The sequence below is a fragment of the Podarcis muralis genome, chromosome 6 (genome assembly GCF_964188315.1).
Source record: "Podarcis muralis chromosome 6, rPodMur119.hap1.1, whole genome shotgun sequence".
Taxonomy (NCBI): domain Eukaryota; kingdom Metazoa; phylum Chordata; class Lepidosauria; order Squamata; family Lacertidae; genus Podarcis; species Podarcis muralis.
This window is the reverse complement of record NC_135660.1, coordinates 36,937,331-36,961,207: the sequence shown is the minus strand read 5'-3', so window position 1 is coordinate 36,961,207 and position 23,877 is coordinate 36,937,331. Positions and strand designations below refer to the sequence as shown.

The window sequence follows — 23,877 nt, the reverse complement described above, 5'->3', positions numbered from 1 at the left end:
CTGGGCTATCAAACACTTTTAAAAATAACATTGCCTACCTGCAGAAAAATAATTCCCATTTAAATAGGTGACACACACTTCTCCTGTATGCATTGGTGATTAATATACAGAACTAGGCACATGCATGTACACACTCTCACAGAGCTGTCTAGAATTAGGGTCACGGCAGACAAATTTGGTGGAAGAGCTGCAAAGCTCCTTTAAGAGAAAAGAAAACATGGATGGTATGGATACTACTACCAATGGTATATGTGCATCTTAGGGTACATTCAGATGTGGTTTATGGCATTAGTTTAGCTGGTTATAATGCTAGCGCTTCTTTTTAAACTGGATCACCTGTTGCACTATGGAATATACATAATGGAACATACCACCATATTGTGCTAATTTTTATTCACACCAGCGGGTGGCATCAGATATCTTGCCACCCTTTATGCACATGAGGGCTTCTGTTCCCCCATGATCCACCCATGAAAATGGTGAGAAAGAACTGCATGCCAGAATACCGCCCCAAATTTCATAATGTGAGCTGTGTCGGCATGATCCATGAAAACTGCAGGGAAATTACAGCACTTTTTTCCCCTAGAAGTAATTAACATGAAAATGAACACTAATTTTTCACTATATTTTCAGAAGTGGCCTTTATATTATGTGAAAGATCACATAAAACAAGTGGTGTCTGAAGGAAGCCTTATTATACTATGGGATCACAATTTATAACACTGGGGCACCATACATATGTATGACTCAATGCACTGACGATGTAGATAATGTACCCACCTGCCAGTTGTCTAGTGAAGTAGTGGAATTATTTTCCTTTGAACTTAAAACATTCCCCCTCCCCCAGACAGACATCAATGGAAGATGCTTATATTTATAAGATGCTGTTTAGGGCAGGGGTTGGCCTAGTTAATCCATTAGGTCTCTTCCAATTCTGAAAGCCAGCTGCATATCCAGGTTTGCTTTAGAAAAAAATAGCTGACTGCACCCATTTTTTTTTTAATGAAGTGCAAGCTGACAGTTGGCTGCATCCCTTAAAAAGTGACAGTGTACAATTATAACAGTCTAGTTAAAAGCCTCATTAAGGGACAATTCATTTGCATAAACTCTTGTAGTGCCCGGCTAGCTCAGTCGGTAGAGCATAGGATTCTTAATCTCAGGGTCATTTGCATAAACTCTTCAGATTAAAGAAGGGCTACTGTTCCTTCTATATACTGTGAGGTATAGCTAATTTGTTGTCTACTTTAAATGAGCTAAGTTATCAGAATGATAATAAATAGAGGGCAAAGGGCCAAATGAAAGAATGTTAAAGAAACATAAGAGACAAGCAGTAAAGGAAAGGGATGGACAGACAGATGGATGCAGCACATGAACCTACCTCTGATGGCATGAAACCAAAGTGAATATATATCAAAATTCTTAGGTCCACACAAGGAAACTAAATATCCCCGAGTCTTCCTCTGTTGGTCCCTGGGATGCTAGATTCTACTGTTCAGTTGCCTCTACAGTTGTGCATCCTGTAACAGTTTTACACGAAACCCTTGTTGCATAGTCCACTCTTCTGCTTTCTTCCTCCTATGAAATCCTTTGCTTTCCCTTTTCTCCCCCCATTTCCTATTACACGTTCCATGCGCAGTTGATCTAGACAGAAAGCAAAACATACCACTTCTGTTCCCCCACTGAATCTCCAGTTTCCCCAGAGGTGGTGAATTTATCATCCGTCAGTCCCACTTGGTTGTTTTCCTGCTATGGACAAGCAGTGAGTGACTCCTCAGTTAAGTTGACAACATACAGACGCACACACGCACACTCGCGGGAACACCTTCTCTCTCTCTTCTTTTCCATGAGGATTTTTTTCCCTTTTTGCAAAAAAATGCAAGCAAAAGAAAAAAACAAGGTTTTCTATTGAAGGTACATCTCTTCTTCAATATGAAGACATTAACTGGATTGTTCTGGATCCCCCATGCAGTGGTCAGTGAAGTCCTTTGGTAACTGGTGGAACAATGCCTTGATATTCTAGTAGGTAGCTGTAGAGACTGTTGAAGAAAATTCCCCAGGGTTTATGAGCAAAACAGGGAAATGGGTGGGTGAGAAGGACTCCATCAGGAGAACATAAGAAGAGAAGAAAAGGAACATGATTGCTGAAGATGGTTGCTCTGGGTTGCATCTCTCTCCTCCCCACCGGCCCCTTGACTACTGCTCACTGGTGGTGGGATTAGAGTCTTTTTTCCTCCCAACACACATTGGTTTGTCTTCACTGCTTTTTTTTAAATATATGGTTTGTACATATTTATACTTATTTATATGCTGCTTCCCATGGCATCAGTAAGTGTGCTTCTGTTGGAGAGAAACGGAAGTTGCCATGTTGAAACAAGTCCTGTGTCCTCTTCGCCTGCAGCTCCTAAAAGTTCTCAGACGATAATCCAACCTCTGCAAACATCTCACTGTCTTGTCGGCTTAGCCTCCCCTCCCACATCCAACCCTCCTCTGTCCTCCCCTCTTTTCCCCCATTGTTGTAAGAAGACACGAAGCATCATGCCATCGAAGTTGGCGACTGGCTCATCTGTACTCTCATAGACTGGACACTGTTCAGGATCTTCTTCTGGTGTCCAGCTAAGGTCACCCCTATTCTTAGAAGATCTCTGCAAAAGACAAGAGACAGGATCATACTCGTGCAGTGGAGACCTTTGTCCCAAGTCTCTTCTTTGGCTATGTGGACATGATACATGGCCTGGCAAATTCAAACTGCAGTACAGGAAACTATAGGCTGGTAACCAAAGATCAGCAATCGGTGCTGACGAAAAACATGGAATGAATGTGCATATGTGTATGAGCCAAAAATATTACTTTTCTCAAAGCCACAACAAATGGACACTTGAGCACAAAAGGATTAGGGAGTCTATTTTCCCTTTCTGCAAAGATGCTAACTGCCTAACCACATGCTCTTTACTAGGCTTCTGCATTCAAGATTATGGAGCTGCTGCAATCCCTGAATGGGGGGGGGGGATGGGACACCACATCAGAGACACCCAACACTATGGATTCATTGTGTCTTGACCTCTAGCTGGAGGGCTACTGGGAAGATGGCAGCGAGTGGGTGAATACCCGAGAGTATAGCTTACTGGTTGAAGAGCTTTTGATGATGAATGAAGCTAATGGTTAGCGTGGGAGCAAGGAACATGTGGAAGTTTTGGAGCGCAAATGAATTCTGGGAGCAAATTAATCTGGCCAAGAGAAATGGAGGCAAAGTGGTAAAGAGCTTGTGGGAGGAGACATTTTGCCTTACAAGTTAAGACCTGCTTCCCTTCCTTATATATTTACTTACTTAAAATGTGTGTGTGTGTGTACACACACACACATTCATTTCAAAAGCAGTTCAGAAACTAAAATAATACCCGACAATAAAATATCCATGAAATAACAGAATTTAAATATGCCAAACAACAACAGGAAAAAACAAACAAACAGCACAGCAATAGACTCCATATGAAGTCAGAAAGGAAGTGGTTCATTTTCAAAGGCCAAACAAAAAATGGGGGGGGAAATTGCCTGTTTTCAGGAAGTCAGCACAGTGCTGAAGTTCTACTCTGATCCAGAATCTGCCCAGTGAATTCTTGAACCCTGGTTCCGTCTTCTCTCATCACTGAGGTAAGAACACTCATTCAATCTGTGTGCTAAAAACTGAAGTGAGAATGAGAAGGCACCACTTACTCTGATGTCATTTGGGCAACTAATTGAAGGGACGTGAATCCAGCAGTCAGAAAGCTGTCTCTGTACTGGTTCATTTTGATGGCGCTGAGCCAATCTTCTACTGAGGTAAAGGCAGTGAAATCAGGGATGGAGCGGTCCAACAGTGGCTGAGAAGGCCTAGATCATGAGACAAACAATAGGTCAGGGCGGAATAATCATTAACTATGAACTATGTTAAGAAAAACAAAGGCAGTATGAGCAAAAATTGGGTAATTGAGGTTCCGCTTATTCTCCTCTCACTAACCTACCTGGTCCTGTGCCTGGACAAATTCCAACCTTCATTCAACCTTCTCTTCCATCCCATTCACTCAGTGGTGCCAGATACACCTTCCCACATTTCCATGAGGCAAAACACAGGAATACCAGGCTCACCTGATGCTGCTACCAGATGACCCTGCTTCAGGCGGAAGGATGAGGATCAAATGTCTGAATAGTCCCTCTTGTACTTTTTCTTTCTTTTTTAACAAAGCCCTCTTCGTGCAAATTCAAAACTAGCATGCCAGGGAGCTTATGTCAGAACTGCATCCTCAATAGGCCAATTTTGGATGTGCAAGAAGTGTTTCAGTGCTGGCTATGGCCTGTTTGATGCAAATGAGGACACCTCTGCTTCTCCACCCATAACCTTCCAATGGAAAGGTGGCAGTCCCATTGGCCACATAGAGTTTCTGGATGCTCTGGGCAGTATAAAGTTAATTTGGTTGCTGTACTTCCTGGGCTTGGAGGATCTGTGGCATCTGCATTGGCTGCAGCCAGAGTGACATTCCCTGCCCCACTGAGGATTCATCTGGAGGGAGTGGGGATGACAAGGAGGAATGTGTTTGGTATGGAGTCCTTGGATGCTCCTACATGGTGGTCTGGTTTACACACCACACTGAACCAACCATGGCTTAGCATGACCATGGAAGCATACAGGTTCTTGGAGAAGAGATACCACCCGCTTTGCCCCTCTCTGGTCATTTTGTTGCGGTGCCACGACTTGGCTGAGCATGTCACTCAAACCTGGGTTCATAGTTTAGCTCTCCCCAGACTATGAGCTGTCACCAAGGATGGTCCCATGGTTTACAGCTCATGGTTTGTCCAGGCTTAACTCGATGCAGCAAAAGAACTAGGGAGGAATGCAGTGGCTTTAATTTCCTCTTCCACAGCCTGCACACTCACATGGCTCGGGCCATTCCTGCCACCTTCTTTTCTTCTGGGAAGTTGCGGGCAGGGGAATCAGAAATAGTACTTTAGGAGTCAGTAAACACAATGCAGGCCTCTCTGCTTCTCTTTGGCTTTGAATCACAACCTTTAACCAATAGGTTATATTCTAAAGCTTGAGCTGATTCAATGCTTTAATTGACAGGAACTTTTATTGGCAGGACTCACTTAAGAGCACACTTGATTCTATTTTGATGATTTACTGTTTTGTTTTGTTATGTAACTGTACTATAGAATGAACAAGAACAACAAGTGGTAGTTTCTGTTAATTAAAATAGCAAATTGTCTCACTCTCCTTTAAAAGACCCATATATTAAGTGTTTGGAAATATGCAAATGTATTTAAATAAAACTGACTAATTAATCATTTTAAAATTTAAGAGAGATTATTAATCAACTAAGTTTTAGGTTTTTGTTGTTGTTGTTGTTTTTAAAAGCTGCTTGGCAGTTCTGCTTGCAATGCCAAACATGGCTTTCAGGGCCTCAGCCACTACACAGCAAGGCAGCTTGAAACTTACACAGCGGTGATGGTAGCCACAGTTTTGAGGCTTGCTGGATTACGGATCATTTTGTCTAGGGTGTTAACTATTTCAGCAAAGCGTGGCCGGGTGTTGCGGTCTTTCTGCCAGCAATCTAACATAAGCTGGTGGAGGGCAGCTGGGCAGTCCATGGGAGGAGGGAGCCGGTAGTCTTGTTCAATTGCATTAATTACCTACAAAAATAAAAGTCCATCGGTAAGTTAAAGAGATAAATACAAACGTTAAGAAAAACAACCTGGGAGGGTCATCAGTGTTTTTTTGTAAAAAAAAAAAAAAAAAAAAACAGCAACAAAGGATGGGGGGTGGGGAATAACATTTTAACTTGAAGGAAAAACCTCCTAGACGCTTGCTGCGTGTGCCCAAACCCTTTCATTAGGACCAATAATAAGAGGTTTCATATTCATTTTAAACAGCGCCTGCAAATTCAGGTAGGTAGCCGTGTGGGTCTGACACAGTCTATCTATATCTATATCTATATCTATATCTATATCTATATCATCTATATCTATATCTATATCTATATCTATATCTATATCTATATCTATATCTATATCATATCATCTATATCATCTATATCATCTATATCATCTATATCATCTATATCATCTATATCTATATCTATATCTATATCTATATCTATATCTATATCTATATCTATATATCTATATATTGTCCAGTAGCACCTTAGAGACCAACTAAGTTTGTTCTTGGTATGAGCTTTTGTGTGCATGCACACTTCTTTAGATACACTGAAACAGAAGTCACCAGACCCTTATATATGGTGGGAGGGTAGGGTGGAGTTTTTCTCAGGAGTGTAGTAGGAGATGGGTGATTGACTCAATGGGTATGGTAAACCTGTTGACAACTGTTAACGACTGCAATTAGTCCTACAGGAAAAAGCAAGGGATAGTATGCAGATGATTAGCATATGTAATGAGACAGGAATCCAATATCTCTATTAAGACCGGGTCTAGAAGATGAGCAATTAAATAGGCCTGAGATGGTGTGTTTGATGTTGTTGGGTCCAGTGATGGTGTTGTCTGGGTGTATGTGGCAGCAAAGTTGGCATCTGGGTTTATTGCAGGCTCTGGTACCAGTGTCCATGTTAAGTCTGCTTGCTGTATTGCTTGTTGCAGGTCCTGCAAATTCAATTCAAGCTGGCAATCCTCTTCCTCTACAATTGGTCATGGTCAGGGCCTTTTCAAGGCTGAGAGGCTGAATATTCACTTGAGCCCTTTCCCCTACCACCTAGAGTGTACTGCTCATCAGTGTGGATGTGGTCTGCCTCCGTACATGAGGTCAAGGGCAACAGTCCCCATTCCACCCACCAGGCATGCCAATGCTCTATTTGCAGCCAAAAGGTGCAGCAAAAGGAAGCAAGGTTGGATGCCCGCTAGTCAAAAGTGTGTGTGTGTATGAATGCAAATACTGGTCATGAGGCATATAGTCCAGACTGGGATCATGTCAGAGGGAAAAAGTTTAAGCCCCAGCATTCCCATCTAGATTGGTATCCCTTGGTGGCTGCTATTTAGCATAGAAAAAAGAAGCACCCAAGCGCCCCTCATGTGATACCTATCTAGCTTGGTCCTAAGTTAGTGTTTAACTTCACACAGGTCAGCCAGTGGTGATATTATTATTATTATTATTATTATTATTATTATTATTATTATTATTATTATTTATGTTGCTTGTTACCTAAACGGTAGGCAAGAGACGTAGATAGATAGATAGATAGATAGATAGATAGATAGATAGATAAACAATAACATTCCATACATTATATGGAATTGAAACAATAACATTCCATACAATATATTGGGGGGGGGGTACAAAGAACAAAAAACAAGTCATCCCATAACAGTGACAGAAAATTCTGGCAGCACACTAACAATAAAACAAAAGGATATTCCCACCCACTAACCAGCAGAGTGAACTAAAAACTCAAATATATAACAGGAGGAGCAGTTTACCTGCCCTTGCTGCTTAGAAGAAGCTCATTTGGCTCATCTTACTAATTTACTCTCAACAGGTCCTCCCATAGTGCTCTACTAGTGAAGCTCAACCACAGCAGGAATGGCAACAAGGCTTAGAAAAGAATCTCTGTTGTTATATGGATTAAACTGTTGGGTGGTTGGAATGTGGTAAATTTAGCACTGGATTCAGCCAGCTAAAATGTTGCCTCTCCCCCAGAGCCGCCCTGCTCTATCCCTCCTGGGCTAAGGTATGTTCCCCACCCTCGTTTTCCTTTAGAAATTGAGCTCTTTTTCCCAGCCAGTGTTCAGAACACTAATATGGAGTAAAGGAAGAGGTGTGTGCCCTCTGCACAAGAAGCAAAGGAAACATTCCTCTCTCTGAAGGAAGCAGGGCATTGAGAGGTTAATTTGAGTTCTGATGCTTCAAGACAAAGGTAGTCCCTTCCCTGTTAGCAGCCGCCACTCTCATTATCTCTGCCTATCATGCTGGAGTGCAGGACTTCATCAAGTCTCTGTGCCTGGCTCATAAACCCTCTGAACATTTTCAAAGGCCTGCCAGGTTCCTAGTGTCCAATTACCACCACACTGGCTCCTCTTCCTCTGCTCCTCTCCCCTTCTCAGCTTCTTTCATCTCCGAAACTCTTTCTTTGCAGCACAGGTTCAAGGGAAAATAAGAAGAAGGGAATGGCAAGCTGGAGTTTGCACCTCACAGCTAGCATTTCCCAGCCTTTCTCGAGGGCCCAGCATGCATCAGCACTGGAACTGACTCCCAACATTTCCGCCTGAAAATCACCAGTAGATAAAACAGGCAGCCCCAGTGCTCAGATACAAAAGGTGTCACTGCATGGCTCAGTGTGGCTGTGTGATTAAGGAGAGACTTGTCTTCCATACTGCACTTCTACAATGTTGTAATATACAATTGTGGACACCGCTAACAAACATCCTTCTTTGTGCACACAGCACACTGTGGAAGGGGAAATGGATGTGCCAGTTGTTCACTGCACAGCTAACAAGGTGAGGCAAGATTGTTCGATCTTAAAAAGAAAGTGCTTGCTGAACAGCCTTAGGGCTAGGAAATGCTCTTTTGGGGAGGTAAGATCAATTAACACAACAGACATTTATCATGAATAGTATGAAGAGAATTATTATTATTATTACTATTAAAATTTATATACCACTCTTTATCCAAAGATCACAGGGTGGTTTACAGTATAAGAATGCAGTAATATGTGGTTTCTTGCTTTTTCTCACAATATAAGAACCAGGGTTAATACTGATTGACAAGAGATTTAGAATGAACAAGGTATTCAGAATATATATAAGGAAGCACTATCTTGCCCAAGCATAGTTAACACCTAGAATTCACTGTCACAACATGTGGCGGCTGCCACTGCTTAAGTGGCTTTGTGAGAGAGAAAACTGTAGGAGATGGTTCTCTCAAGAGCTATTAACCACACCAGCTAAATGGAACCTCAGTGTTCAGAAGCCACAAGTCACTGAGTAACAGCTGCTGGAAGCATAAAATGAGGGAGGGCTCTTCTGGTGGGCATCATGGACATTTGAATGGGATGCTAGATTAGACGGACCTTTTCCAAAGAGTGTTGGAAGGGAGCTCGGAGTTCCTCTAGTCCAACCCCTGCTCAATGCAGGATGCAACTACAGCATCCCTCTCCTAAAACTACAGCAACCAAACTCTGCTTGAATACCTCCAGCGGAGAACTCCCCACCTTCCATGGCAGTCTGCTGCACTGCTGTACATTTCTTACCTTCAGGAACTTTCTCCTAATGTTTAGCTGAAATTGGTTTTCCCAAAATCTCCACCCATTGCTTCTATTCCTGCTCTAGAGCAACAGAAAACAAGCCTATGCTGTGTTCTGCATGTATGTGCTTCAAGTATTTGAAGACAATGATCATGCCTCCCCTTAATTTTCTCTAGACTAAATATACCTGGCTCTTTCAACTGTCTCTCATAATAATAATAATAAAAGTTTATTTATATCCCGCCCTCCCCAGCTGAAGCCGGGCTCAGAGCAGCTAACAACAATAAAAGTAACACAGCATTCTAAAATTAATTCATTTTAAAATCAATTCAAAATCAAATTAATGGCAACCATTGGGCTAGAGTTCTGTGAGGATTACCAAAGGAGGGGGTCAGACTGTGCCTTGGCCAAAGGCCTGGTGGAACAGCTCTGTCTTGCAGGCCCTGCGGAAAGATGTCAAGTGCCGCAGGGCCCTAGTCTCTTGTGACAGAGCACTCCACCAGATCGGGGCCACAGCCAAAAAAGCCCTGGCTCTGGTTGAGGCCAGCCTAACCTCCCTGTGGCCCGGGACCACCAAGATGTTTTTGTTTGAAGACTGTAAGGTCCTCCGTGGGACATACCAAGAGAGGCGGTCCCGTAGGTACGAGGGTCCTAGGCAGTATAGGGCTTTGAAGGTTAAAACCAGCATCATAGGACAATCTCCAGACCTCTCTTCATCCTGGCTGGTCTCCTCTGGGCATGCTCAAGTTTATCAATGTCCCTCTTCAAATGTCTTTCTTCCTTTCAATATTGATTTACGTGAGGGCTAAACTAACCTACAAAGGGGGGGGGGGGATGGAGCCCAGGTAGACAGGAATGATATCAGGCAGAAAAATAATGTTGCTGTGTATGGGAAAGAAAGAGTATTGTACAAGTATATTCCATTGTCCCAACCAAGCCACTCCCTATGCAGAAAGAGAGCACTTCCCCTTAAAGGAAAAGCTAGACTAAGACATATTCCATACAGAAGATTTTGCTGAAAGAACGACAGTTGACATAGCTCTGGAAAACCATCAAACAATTCTTGCTGGAAGTGTGGTTGTGAAAAATTCTTTCCACCCTTGAGAAAAAAGAATATGGCTTCTGTGGTCTAAGGGAGGGGTTCACAAAACTCACATCTTGGTTGGACATGTCCCAATAGGGTCTTTCCCCAAATGACATCACTTCCCACATGAGAATCCCATAACTCCACACATCGCTGGCAGAGGTAAATTTACGGTAGGCGATGGCTTCTGGGGCTGTCCACCTCACTGGGATCTTCCCACCCTGAAGGAGAAGAAAAGACAAGTGTTAACTATAGATGCCTTTAAAGGACAGTATACAAATTCATGGAGGACGTGAGTATTGATGGCTACTAGTCATGTTTTATTCTGCTGACAGTTTTACATATTGTTACTACGACTCTTTTAGACATAATTCTTTAATATGTATTAGCGTGTTTCAGATCCCCCCATTCTCCCCCCCCCCCAATGTTACAGTTGTTATTTGAACTTTATATTTTGTGCCACCTTGGGAGACCTAAGCCTAAAGCGATGAAACTAACAAATAACTATAAAATTATATTTAAAAAATTCCTTCCAGTAGCACCTTAAAGACCAACTAAGTTTGTTCTTGGTATGAGCTTCTGTGTGTATGCACACGTATCCGAAGAAGTGTGCATGCACACAAAAACTCATACCAATAACAAACTTAGTTGGTCTCTAAGGTGCTACAGGAAGGAATTTTTTTTTTATTTTGTTTCGACTACGGCAGACCAACACAGCTACCTACCTGTAACTAGAACTATAAAATTATAGCTTACTTCCTAGGAGCCTTGCACCTGGCATTGCTTGGGAATTCTAAGAAACAACAGCAACAACAGTGCTGTTTTGCAATCAGTGGTTAAAGTCAGTGCTGTTTTGAAAGGTTCCACCATCTTGATGTAAAATGGCTCAAGTTCTATCCATTCATAGATGAAAACCTGCTCCTTGATCTCACAAATCATTATGCAAAATTTGGTTACAAACATGTAGGTGTCCAAACATATAGCAAACATATATGTCCAAACATATAATAAACAGAGAAACAACTTCTCAAAATATATAGTAGACTAGCTGGGTATACCTGGCATTGCTCAGGAATTCTAAGAAACAATAAAACACCAAGATTTGTAAATTGATTTTATTTTTTAAGGCTAATGCAGTTTGTTAGTTTCTATGACGGTGTACAGCCCCAGGGCACCAGATTAGCTCAACATGGGTCAATTCAGGAAACACCTGGATCTGGTTCTTAATCAATTGCAGGGGGCAATAAATCGTCATTAGGGTTCAATCTGAGCTGGGTGCTGGTTCACCATTCCCTTTAAACTCAGGCCAACATCAAGTTGTATGCAACCTTCCTAGTGTCTGGGGAACAGAGTGGTGCTTGACAATAACATAAAGCTGGCTACCCTTGCTCTTAATGGTCCACATTTTAAAAAAACCCCAGAGCAATTGAAGTTTTAAAAAGAAAGCCCAGTGTGAATGCCAATGTCCTTGGTTCGCTGCAAATCCTGACAGATCAGTGGAAAATAACAAAATACAAAATTTCAGAGTGCAACACTATTCCAGACAAACCAGCTATTCAAGTGCTGATGTATGAGGAGGAGGAGAATGATTTAGGTTTCCTTAGGAGGTCTCAGTAGATTTTACAAAAGACATTGTTATTATTCTCCTTGGCAAAGTGACAGGTTCAGAGAGCAAAAGGAATACACCAAAGAGTAGCTAGACGGACAATGACTAGATTACAGTTGGCTTTTGAACCAGCTTGCCATATTTTACACCTTGGACCCTAGAAATTGTAGTTTTTCCATTCTCAGAACCGTAATTCACATGATTCCATGAACAGCAACAAAACTGGTTTAGGTCTGTGTGTCCAAGAATAAGTCTAGGTTCATGGCTTTAACTTAGGTATGGGAAATCTGTGGCCTTTCAGATGTTGCTAGACTACAACTCCCATCATCCCTGCCTATTGGTTGTTCTCGCAGGGGTGGTGAGAGTTGGAGTCCAAACATATTTGAAGAGCCACAGGTGGTTCCCATCCCTGCCCTAGCTTATATACTTACCTTGTTCCTGAACATGCACCTTGAAGAAGGAGGCACAGGTTATTTGCTGCATGTGACGTTTGTGGTAAGAAAATTAACATTATGACATTTATTCCAGCTGTGATGTTTAAATGTAAACACTAACTAAAGTAACAAAATCTCATTCCCATGAATGCCAAGGAACATTCAAGTGTTTTGGAAAGGACAGCATGTTTCCTACAGGGAATATGTAGGTGCTCTCACACTTACTAGTCCCAAAAGCAGACGTCAAAGGCTGACAGCAACAGCTGTTTCTCTGCACCTCTTTGCATATCAAGTAGAAACTATGGCCTTCAGGGTTTTATCCTGAGTGACACTTCCTTACCCTTGGCAGTTTTCTATTGTGGCACAGGCAAACTTCCTTTGCTTCGGGCCTCTTCCCCTAAGAAAGATGGCAAGCGAAGGGCAAGGAAGTGGAGTTGCCCTTGGCGCAAAGATGACAGCTCATCACAAATACACCAGATGAGGAGCAACACATACTTTGGTAGCTCGGTTTGAAATTATATTTGTCCAATTCTAAGAGGCAACTAATGTGGGTTCCCTTTCATTATATTTCAGGGCATGTCAGCAAACATGCCTCTGTGAGTGAGCACATCTCAGCATAGCTACAAAAGATACCTACTGTCAGAATGTTGGGAAGGGGCCTATTTAAAATCAGAAGACGGAGAACGTGCTTTTGATGTCTTAATGGTTCCTACAGCAATGGTGGGGGGATTCTGTGCACAGCAGGGGATTTTTTTGAACCATGCTCTCCTGGTTTAAATGCAGATCCCCACCAGCGCTTTGCATTTTATGCAGCTCAATCAACTTCAGTTTCCCTGATCTAAGCTATACTAGTGCAGAAGTTGACAAAGTGAGTTCAAGGTGATGGTGCTGTTCATGCTCATTTGAATCTTGTTGAGTGTGTATTTCAAATATCTAGGTCATCAAAGAAATGAAGATGGTAAAACCGTGGTCTTGGGAAAGAAAGTGCAGGAATAACTGGGCACCAAGGGAGAATCAGAGATGCCCAGCAATAGTAGGAGGGGTGAGCAGCAGTAGTGAGCATGTTAAAGCGTTAGAGCAAACATGTTAAAAGTTGCTATTGATATTGGGAATATTGGTAGGAACAAGGGATGGGTAAGCTCTCCAGAACCCATTAGCTGAGTTGACTCATTGTCTTGAATTGATTCTTTAATTATCTTATCTTCCCCCCCCACACACACACACACAAAATCAGGGGAAAGGGTTAGTTTTCTGAGCTAATCTAAGGCGCATGTAAAAATTATATACAGGCACCCATCCTACAGCCCCTATCAGCACATCAGTATGTTGGAATATATATACCCCTCTCTTGGCTGCTACACCAATGGAGTGGGGGCAGGACTTATTGGAAGGAGGGGAGAGAAAGCTGTGAGGAAATTCATTTCCACACTTCATCTAGGGTAGGCTTCTTTGAGCCCCCAAAGCTGGTTTCTGAGTCTAGCTCTGGCAAATTTCACTAGCATATCAAATGGAGGATTTGGATGCCTTACACTTAGCCTAAGACTGGTGACTGGGATAATATCTCACCTGTACAAAGGGAGGATGAGACAGCTCATCGAATCCTGATAAATTTATCAGATCGGAGAGAGCTTCCCACTCAAAACATCTCTTCAATGGGCGTGAAGATTAAAACCTTGCATTCATCCCGTGTGTGGCAGTGTGCCTCTCATCTGAGCCAGTGACTCTCCAACAGGAGGCAGACACCATTGTGACCTATTTGATGGGTAAGGACTGCCATGTCACAATGGAAGAGTGAGGAGTGCAATAAGCAGCAGCCGGAGCATGTGAAGTGTTAGAAAACAATTATCTTGTTTCCATGTAAATGATTCATGCCATAATTAAAACTAATGGGAGGAGGAAGAGAAACACAGACAAAGTAAGACACTGACTCTGGGAGGAATTGTTTGCTCTAGTTTTCAGCTGCTTTTCAAAGATGGATGGCAAAACAGATTTGGTTGTTGTAATAAAAGCTCTATTTAAATAACCGAAAGAGGAGAGATTTGCTTGAAGGTTGTTTTTGCCTACCTTTTCCCCAGAGCAGAGCTATGAACCTGCCGTGGGAGGCTGTGATGTAATTGCAGGCAGTGCATCATTTCCCAGCTGCTGGGAAGGCCATTTGTGGCATAAATTAACTATAAAAATACAGATGAGAAAATCTGCTTTTTCTCCAGAGGTGGGAGAGGCCACTTCATGCTCGATCCAGGCAGGCAGTGTCGGGCAGTTTAAACTCACATTGATTTACTTAAATGGGCCGCAGTGTGCAGCCTGGGGAGGAAACTGAACTCCCAGTTAAGCCATGGATGGCTGATTCAAGGATTCTCAGCTGGTGTAAATTGGCCTGGCTGCAATGACTGCAAGGGCACCTATGCCACTGTTTTGCAACCACCGGAAAGTGGCTTTTCGGATCCAGTGAAATTCATACCAACTAACACCAGCTGGCAACGTGTTTCTGGCTCAGTTGCTGGTATTTGCTCTGCAAGTGAACCGCTATGGTATGCATGTGATCCTGTTCTAATCTCTCCAGTGTCAGGTATAAATGTCACAGTCAAGTCCCCAAAACTTACTGAAGCAAGGACCTTTCCCATTTCACTGGACCTTTCAAAAATTGTGTCTTGCTGCTTGTTTGGCAGGATGTTGGTTAAAGATCTGATGTGCTGAGAAGGGAATTCTGGAACAGACAGTACCCACCTAGCTACACCCTCTAAATTAATGGAACACATATTACAGGTTTTTCTACAGCATCTATTAAGGTGGCCCTTATCTTTTATGTGCTGTAGTGGTTAGACCAAGATTGGGGATAAAGGTAAAGGTAAAGGGACCCCTAACCATTAGGTCCAGTCGTGACCGACTCTGGGGTTGCGGCGCTCATCTCGCTCTATAGGCCAAGGGAGCCGGCGTACAGCTTTCGGGTCATGTGGGCAGCATGACTAAGCCGCTTCTGGCGAACCAGAGCAGCGCACGGAAACACCGTTTACCTTCCCGCCAGAGCGATACCTATTTATCTACTTGCACTTTGACGTGCTTTCGAACTGCTAGGTTGGCAGGAGCAGGGACCGAGCAACGGGAGCTCACCCTGTTGTGGGGATTCGAACCGCTGACCTTCTGATCGGCAAGTCCTAGGCTCTGTGGCGCCACCCATGTCCCTACTAAGATTGGGGATACCTGTGTTCAAATCCCAAATTAGCCACAAAGCCCACTGGGGGATTGTGGAGCAGGCCAGCGATGGCTGAATCTGTCAATGTTGGTTTCTCTCAGTTTTTCAATATTAAAATCAGTTTCCTACATTTCCTCAGCAGTTTGCATCATCATCATCATCATCAAAAAACCTTATGAAAATGTCATGTCCAGTTCTGTTTAATAAAGTGGAAGTTTTAAAACTGAGCTACTATGAAAAATATACCTAGCCTTAAAAAGTATAAGGCATAGGAAGAAAGATTTTAAGTTGAATGATTTTGGGAAAATACTATTCAGTGCTGGAACAAACTTTTCAGAGAATTATGAAATTTTGAGCAGTTCAAAGCAACAAAAGTGTTTTGACAGGCATCAATCACCAGTGCTTTAGGATATCCTGACTTAAAGCCAATTAGATAGCCCACTGACATTGGGCCAGTCGCAGTCTCTCAGCCTAACATGCCTCACAGGGTTGTTGTGAGGAGTAAAATAGGAGGAAAAGAATCAAGTGCGCCACTTTGAGATTCTTGGAGAAAAGGAGGGATAAGAATGTAATAGCCGCTTTCCAGCTTTGTTTTCTGGAATTCTGACACAATAAATAAAGCACACTAAGGGCTGCTGCCAAGGATCAGTAGATGCTGGTCATCAATATTGGTGTTGCTTGAAAACACTCACTTTTGCCTTCAAGTCTCAGCAAGACAGCAGAAGAAGCCATTTGAGTCAACTGTGGAGTCTGAAAGGTCTGCTAAGACTGCAAACGATATTGAGGCCAGCCAAGACAATGTGACCTAATATGGCCTCTTGCCAAGAAAAACCACCAAATTTTTCTTGGGAGAATTAACTCTAAGACATATCTTAAATCAAGAACTGCAAAATCCCACAGCGCTGTTGTAACTGTGTTTTGAATTTCTTGTGAATTCTGCATTTCCTCCCTTCATTAAAAAGCAAGAGTTCACTGTCTGAACCACACAGTAAAATACCTGCATCCACTTAATAGGTGACATCATGGCTTTTACAATATACACTGAGAGTCAATATACACTTCAGTATTAGAACCTGGACTTAATGAGCTGTTGGCAATCTGAGAAGTGATAGAGGAAGCTGTGCATTGTTTCGGCAAAAATGTATGCTTCTGAAAAAGCATATATCCAGTGTCTTCAAAATTTTCATTAAACTGAATGGCTGCAAAGTGGCTGCTGTGCTGAGCCTATCACAAGTGTCAGTGACAAGTACTATTTTGCTGTTCCCTTGAACTTGCCATCTGCTATGATCACCTGTTTGCTCATGTTCCTAGGCCAATACTTTTTCTCTCCCCCCCCCTCCTCTCTATTTCCCATTCAAAATATAGTTCCTTTGGGACCAAGCCTCCCTTGAAATATGTCTCCAATGTGACCTTGGTCCTCATAATCACCATACAACAAATTATGACTGCAATAAATATTGGAATGGATATTCAACTAAAACCATTTTGTACGGAAATCATTAGAAGAGGGCCAATGCATAGCTGCAGCTGTTATCACTGACTAAAAGTGAATTGATGGAAACTGCACATCTCCCTCCACGTGAGTTCTTACATACATGATATGTGAACAGGTACTTACCAAAGAGCTGGTATAAGTTGGGTCTGAGGTGTCATCTTGTAAGTAACGTGACAGGCCAAAGTCAGATACTTTGCAAACCAGGTTGCTGTTGACCAGGATATTTCTGGCTGCAAGGTCCCGGTGGACATAATTCATTTCTGCAAGGTACTTCATACCAGCTGCGATCCCTCGCAACATCCCCACCAACTGGATGACTGTAAACTGCCCATCATTTTGCTGTATCAGGGAAAGTTAAATGAAAGAATTAGCATTCCTTTGTATTCAAAGAATCCAGGCTGGGAATAGTATCCTACAATACGGGCTCTAAGGAACAGAGATCTATATGGCCAGATAGGGAGGCTAATTTTGGGGAAATGTGAAAGAAGAGGTCCCAAGAGATGATAGGAAATCTCAGAAGCAGTAGCTGAAGGAAGGAGAAAGAACAGGCAATAGACTGGAAACTAATTCTAATGAAAGCGTAAGTGGAAGAGATGGAGTGCCAACGAAAATATGAGCAGGAAATGAAAAGAATTAAGAAAAGGAAGGACCAATGAAGGCATCTCAAGGGAAAAGCCATTGCCTGCTATGGCAACCTACACCAACCTGGTATACTCTATATCTTAAGGTACCCCTGCCCGTACGGGCCAGTCTTGACAGACTCTAGGGTGGTGCGCCCATCTCACTCTATAGGCCGGGGGCCAGCGCTGTCCGGAGACACTTCCGGGTCACGTGGCCAGCATGACAAGCTGCATCTGGCGAGCCAGCGCAGCACACGGAAACGGCGTTTACCTTCCCGCTAGAAAGCGGTCCCTATTTATCTACTTGCACCCGGGGGTGCTTTCGAACTGCTAGGTTGGCAGGCGCTGGGACCGAGCAACAGGAGCACACCCTGCTACGGGGATTCGAACCGCCGACCTTTCGATCGGCAAGCCCTAGGCGCTGAGGCTTTTACCCACAGCACCACCCGCGTCCCTTGTATCTTATTGGACTACAACTCTATATCTTATTGGACTACAACTCCCATCATCCCTGACCATTGGCCATTTTGCTAGGGCTGATGGCAGTTGGAGTCCAAAACTTCATGAGAGCACCAGAATGAGCAAGGCTGGTCCAAGAGCAGGAGAAGTTCCCCATTGGTGTCAGAAGAAGAGTTGGAGACAATTTAACAGTCCTAGGATGATGGTGCTTATTTATATCCTGCCCTTTTCCCTGACAGAACTCAAGATAAAAACAAGAAGTGCTAAAAACATAGAAAAATCAATAAAATCTGTTTAAAAAACTTATCAGCTGGGTTGCTACAAAATGCAGTAAACATTTGGGCAACTTCCAAACAGATTTAGCAATAATTCCATTAAGGCCAGGATGTCATTGTTGTTTTGGACGATTTATTTGGAGGGAAAGGCATGTTCCTGCATTTGCAGGGCCGAATTGCACAGTGAACACCTCCACAAGAGCTGGCCTCATTAAATCGATCCAATTTCATTATCACTTCAAAATGAAAGAAAGTCATACTTACTCGTAAAAAGGAATCCAGGGCACCATTTTCCATAAACTCTGTAATAATCATCACTGGGCGGCTTTTGGTGACCACCCCCTCTAGCCGAATGATGTTTGGATGATCAAACTGACCCATGATGCTGGCCTCACTCAGGAAATCCCGCCGCTGCTTCTCAGAGTAGCCAGCCTTTAATGTCTTAATAGCCACATAGATTTCTCTCTTGCCAGGCAGTTTGAGGCGCCCTTTGTAGACTTCACCAAACTCCCCTGTAATGGAACAGGTACCGTTTACAATAGGCTTTGCTTGTTCTGCTATTTTAAAGGGGGGGCGGAATGAGAGCTACCCAAGCTGAGGACAAGGTGCTTGCCCAAGGCATTCTAAACATTTCTTCAAAAAGTGAATGGCAGGAAAACACATGTCTAAATACCAGCCCTGTAATAAAGCGAGCAGAAGCAACACACAGCACAATTCTTGTACCTTTAACTATTGTCAAAGAGGGAGGTTTGGGCCGGGGAGCTTTTTCTTTTAGCCCTATCACATGACATGACAGTATGACATCACAATGCTGAAAGGTCCAGAAGCCTCTGTTCCAGCTTCCTGCAGGCTGGGTCTCTCCAGATGTTGCTGGACTACAGCTCCCATCAGCTCTAGCCAGCATGGCCAACAGTCATGGATGATAGGAACTGTAGTCCCAATATCATTTTGATGGCTCCAGGTTGTCTGAAACCCTGGAGAGCAGCTGCCAGTCAATTTAAACATTACTGAGCTAGATGGACCAATAGTTTGACTTGGTACAAGGCAGCTTCCTGTGGTGCTTCCAACTAATCGGCCATCAGTTAATTCAGTAGAAATATGTTTTATGTTGTAATCTGTTTCATTGAAGAGAAACTTCCTAACAGGAAGAACTGTTTGAAAGAGAAACAGGAAGTGGTGGGCTCCTCTTCACTGTCTGCAATGCTGAAATTGAATTTTGCCAGGGATGCTGCAGATCCTGCAAAAAGCAGAGATCTAGATGACATCCAAGGTCTCTCCCAAGCTGTCATACTAATGGTACAATCCTCTACGTGTATACTCAGAAGCAAGTCCTACTGAGTTCATGGAGCTTTCAGTTACATAGGCATAATATTGCAGCCTTACTCTGTGAAGTCTATGTGCTAAGTCTTACTGAATTCATTGGACTTATTTTTAAGAAAGTATACTTAAGATCAAGTCACAAGACAGGCAAGACAAACATAACTCTGCCACAATTAGTAAAAGAAGAAAAGCAACAAATAGGATAGAAGAGACCCAAAACTGTTTTTATTCCAATTTGACACCAAAGCAGACAGAAAACTATTTACAGTGGACTTCAGTGGAAGCAGAGAGGTGAAATTTTTAGAATGGACTTCAGTGGAAGCAGAGTAAAAGGGAAAGGGCTTGCTGCTTGAGCTGCTCCCCAAGGCTCTTGTGAGCTACCAGTGTCTTCCATCTTGTCTCATAAAATGGGGAGGGAAAGGCTTTTGTGGAATGAGTGGGAGGCTCGGTATAGGGACAGAAAGTGTGGTTGGGAGGGAGATAAAGTAAAAGAGAAAATTAAGGATGCTTCCAGACAATGGCTCATAAAATAGGCACAGTACCAACTCCAGAAGAGGTACTTCCTATTCCAAACATTTGGTGCTATGATGGTACTGCCATTGTTGTGCCACCCAGACTGCCTCTAGTCCATTTGGACAGACAGTGATCGGAATGAAAATCCACTTGCTGTACATCTGATGCTCGGAAGCAGCTTCATCTGGAAGCACCTTTAGCAGAAGAAGAAGCAACGCTGAAGCGCTGAACGCAAATAGCAAGCAATGAATGCAAACAATAGCTTGGTGCAGATTATAAGCAACTGGTTATAAGGATGCTGCAAAGAAAGAAAGAGCAAAGAGATATAGCAGCAGATGGGCTCTGACACATGGGAGTTGGGAAATTACATGCTAGCAAATAAACAAACTTTTCTGAGGCAGACTCTAGATGCCCAGAGCAAAGGAATGGGCAAAAAGTATACTCTGGTCCATTGGTGGACTACAGGCCACTTTCTGATGGTTCATGTAGTGTAAAGCTGGGCTGAGGAGCCTGTGGCTCTCCAGATGATGTTGAACTCCAACTGCCATCAGTCCAGCTAGCCTGGCCAATAATAAAGGGTGATGAGACTTGTAGTCCAACCATGTCTGGAGGCCTACAGGTTCCCCTATCCCTGTTATAAAGAATGCTGGCCAATGTGCTCCACCCAAGCACTTCTTATATTCTCAGGAAAGACTGCATACTCAGGATTTCCACCATTTCATAATGGTGGAAAGATTCTGAGTATGCACACTTACTCTGTAAATTTGGGGTGAGGGCACATTGGAAATCCTTGGGGATGGTAGTAGACCAGTCCTCTCATGGTGTAGTCAAAATGCAATACTTTGCTGTCTTCAGGTTGCGATACTTTCCCCTTCTGTTGGACTTGATGGGCTTTGGGATGCCTACCTATGGTCCACTGCAACCACAAAGATTCTTTTTTCCCCTTACTTGGCTACTGCTAACTAAAGTTCTGAACATGCTGCTCCCTCCAGCGGGGGAACTAACCTCCTTCTAGGTGAACTGTACTTCCTGGATCATTTGAAGTTGTACAGTGATGAAGCAACATTCACATAATGTTAGCACTGTCTTTGGGAATGGGTCTCTGGTATGATGAGTTTGAGAAGTGCTCAGGGGCAGTAGTTAAACTGTGCCGGTCCTGGGTAAGCTTACCATGAAGATTTAAAGGGAACAAGTCAAACAATTTGCACAAAATAACAACTAATCTCCTAAATGCTCTTGTTCACACTGTTGTTTAAAACAAACGGCTGGTTTTTAATAACTAGAGGGTAGGTGGTTGTTGTTGTGTGTGTTTTAATGGCAAGTATGCAAGCTTTCCCTTCTGAAATTAGCTAACGGCCCCAAAAAGGTAAGATTCCTGCTGTAGCAGATAAGAGAGATGCTATAAACTAGGGAGCTATTGCCCTACCTATTTATTGTTAATTAAACCAGGGAGCACAACAATGTATTAAAGTGAGTCAATTAATTAAGCACAGTCTCTTAAATCACAGAAGAAGATTCTGTTAGGCTTCCAGGAGAAAAGTGCCAGTCCACTGTTAATTGAGCTGAACGAGCCTGAGCATCCACAACAGAGGAGGGGAGGGAAGAAAGCAGGAAGGTAAATGAAGGGAAGGGGAAAGGGGGGAGGGATGCCACTGAAACCTGCCCAATGGGAAATGAGTCACACCTGCTCCAATGACTTCTTCAATCTTCACGAAAGACACATCAATTTCCTTGGCAAACTCACGAACAGCTTCATTGGGGTCCTCATACGTAAAAGGGTCAATGTAGATCTTCATTCCTGGGGAGCCTTCTCATTTTAGAGAAGAGCGGAAGAGAGAGAAAAAATCATATTCATCTCCGGGGAAAGGGATCAACAGCACGTCTCCCCCTAAACCTTCCTTCCTTGCCTATCTGTACAATCAGCTCCCCTATTCACTTGCTCTCTTGTTTCATTCTTCCTCTTATATTTCTCTCCGCTTCCCCTGCATTATCTTTTCTCCTTGAAATGTATAACGTATTAGTTATAACTGGCAGATTGGGAGCAGGCCATGGGTTGCACCCAGAAAGTGGGTGCACACTGTTATTTATTGAAGCAGTACCAAATCCATTAGCAGGAGAGTCAAGGAAAGAACTGCAGGTAGAGATCAATATTTATCAATCTGACACCTTTCCTGCGTCGGTCTGATTGGAAGGGTTATACCAGGTGGCTGTGCTATAGCAGTGAATGCAGGGCAAAAATAAAGATAAAAATCAAAGAGAATAGCAGCAAGCTGAGAGAATAAATGAATGAAGAGGAGGAGGAGGGGGAGAAATGGAAGAAAGAAGGAAATCACTTTGGGAAAAGTTGTCTCAGAAATGAAAAAGAAGAAAGGAAAGAAAAATCAAGAGGATTCAATCACAGTGAAAATCATCACGGTGTCCCTTCTGAAAGAGGAGGCGTATACAGATGAAGGACTTAAGAGAGTGCAGAAAGTCATTTGTTCGGCTTTTTGACATTCTAGGAGCTTTCCAGTTGATTCAGATTGACCACCTCTGTAGCCTGGTGTTAAATGCCTCCTTGCAAGCTCTCTCTTGTTCAGGCTGAACATTCAACCCGCTAGAGAGAAGTTACAAACCAACACTAGTTTGCTGTTTTTATGGGAAAGATGGCAGCAGGTTTATGATGCTGCTGTTCATGCATAATTTAAGCCATTTTTATTTACCCAACATACCTTTGATAGTTTTGTGGCTGCTACTAAAATGACAGAATGCAGCAATTACAAACGAGTGAGCATCCTAATGATAAAATACAGCCTCCATAATAAATATTCTTGGGGGTTTGCTTTAGCATTCAAAAAGCGTCACATGGCCCCTTGCAGCAGGCTGCCAAATCTCTACCAGACATGACTGGGAACTTGTAGGCTGCTGCAGGGAGTTTGGGAGGTTGCCGGCAGGAGTTAACTTTGGTAGAAACCTCATTATTTCACTCATTAAATTTTAAGAGAGATCTCACACTCAGGAACACAAATCGCATTGGTGGAGGCGTTTCCTCCCATCTGGTGCACATTAAATCGTGGAACCCGTGAATCTAACAAAGGCTAGTCAAGTTGCTGTTTTGAGATTACACTGCAAACTTGAACGCTGGAAAAAACCAATCACTTTCACCCATTACAAAGGCAACCAATGTATTTCTTGTTTGCGGCCAGGTACTAGTAAAGAGAAGTGAGAGCTCTACCACCTCCCGAACTGCCGCTTAGTCCTCTCGGGCCTTTTATGCCATTCACCTGTCAAATTACCTGGCCTGCAGGATCCAAAAAGGTGTTGCTGCAGCTATGAGGCCCAGCAGGCTGAAGCTGAAAGTCCCAGTCTTCTGAACGTGAAAATGGGCTTCCCAAGTAGTGAAAGTCACCTGAGCTAAACATGGCATGCATTACATCACACCACCCTTTGCCAACCTGGTGTTCTCCAGGAAATTGTCCCTCCATTTCTTCTTCAACTCTCTCTTTGTATTATACACTATTTTCAGAGAAGCGGCTAACCTAAGATTTGTCATATGCTTTTGACCAAAATGAATCACTATATTTAACACCTGAAAAGATTGCCAGAGATACTCTGGGTGATCGCAGCAGGCAATCCTTGGAATGCATTGCACAGTTATCTTGTTTTCACTGGAAAAAT

The 23,877-nt window shown here is 43.0% G+C and overlaps 1 protein-coding gene across 7 annotated transcripts in view; it reads right to left on the bottom strand.

Moving 5' to 3' along the window:
• The window catches only part of EPHB1 (EPH receptor B1), a 324,932-nt gene that overhangs the window by 21,723 nt on the left and 279,332 nt on the right, over positions 1-23,877 (bottom strand). For 2 of the 7 annotated variants that reach the window (XR_013393166.1, XR_013393168.1), the window contains exons 10-16: positions 21,905-22,027; positions 18,652-18,899; positions 17,157-17,372; positions 10,377-10,526; positions 5,468-5,661; positions 3,712-3,867; positions 1,379-2,642 (exon numbers count right to left, since the gene is read on the bottom strand). Coding sequence is in view for 3 of the 7 variants with exons in the window: in XM_028730889.2 (XP_028586722.2) it covers positions 3,712-3,867; positions 5,468-5,661; positions 10,377-10,526; positions 17,157-17,372; positions 18,652-18,899; positions 21,905-22,027 (1,087 nt within the window). In the remaining 4 variants the exon portion in view is untranslated. The remainder of the gene's footprint in view (positions 1-1,378; positions 2,643-3,711; positions 3,868-5,467; positions 5,662-10,376; positions 10,527-17,156; positions 17,373-18,651; positions 18,900-21,904; positions 22,028-23,877) is intronic. The other 5 variants (XM_028730889.2, XM_028730891.2, XR_013393167.1 and 2 more) reach the window with 4 other exon arrangements.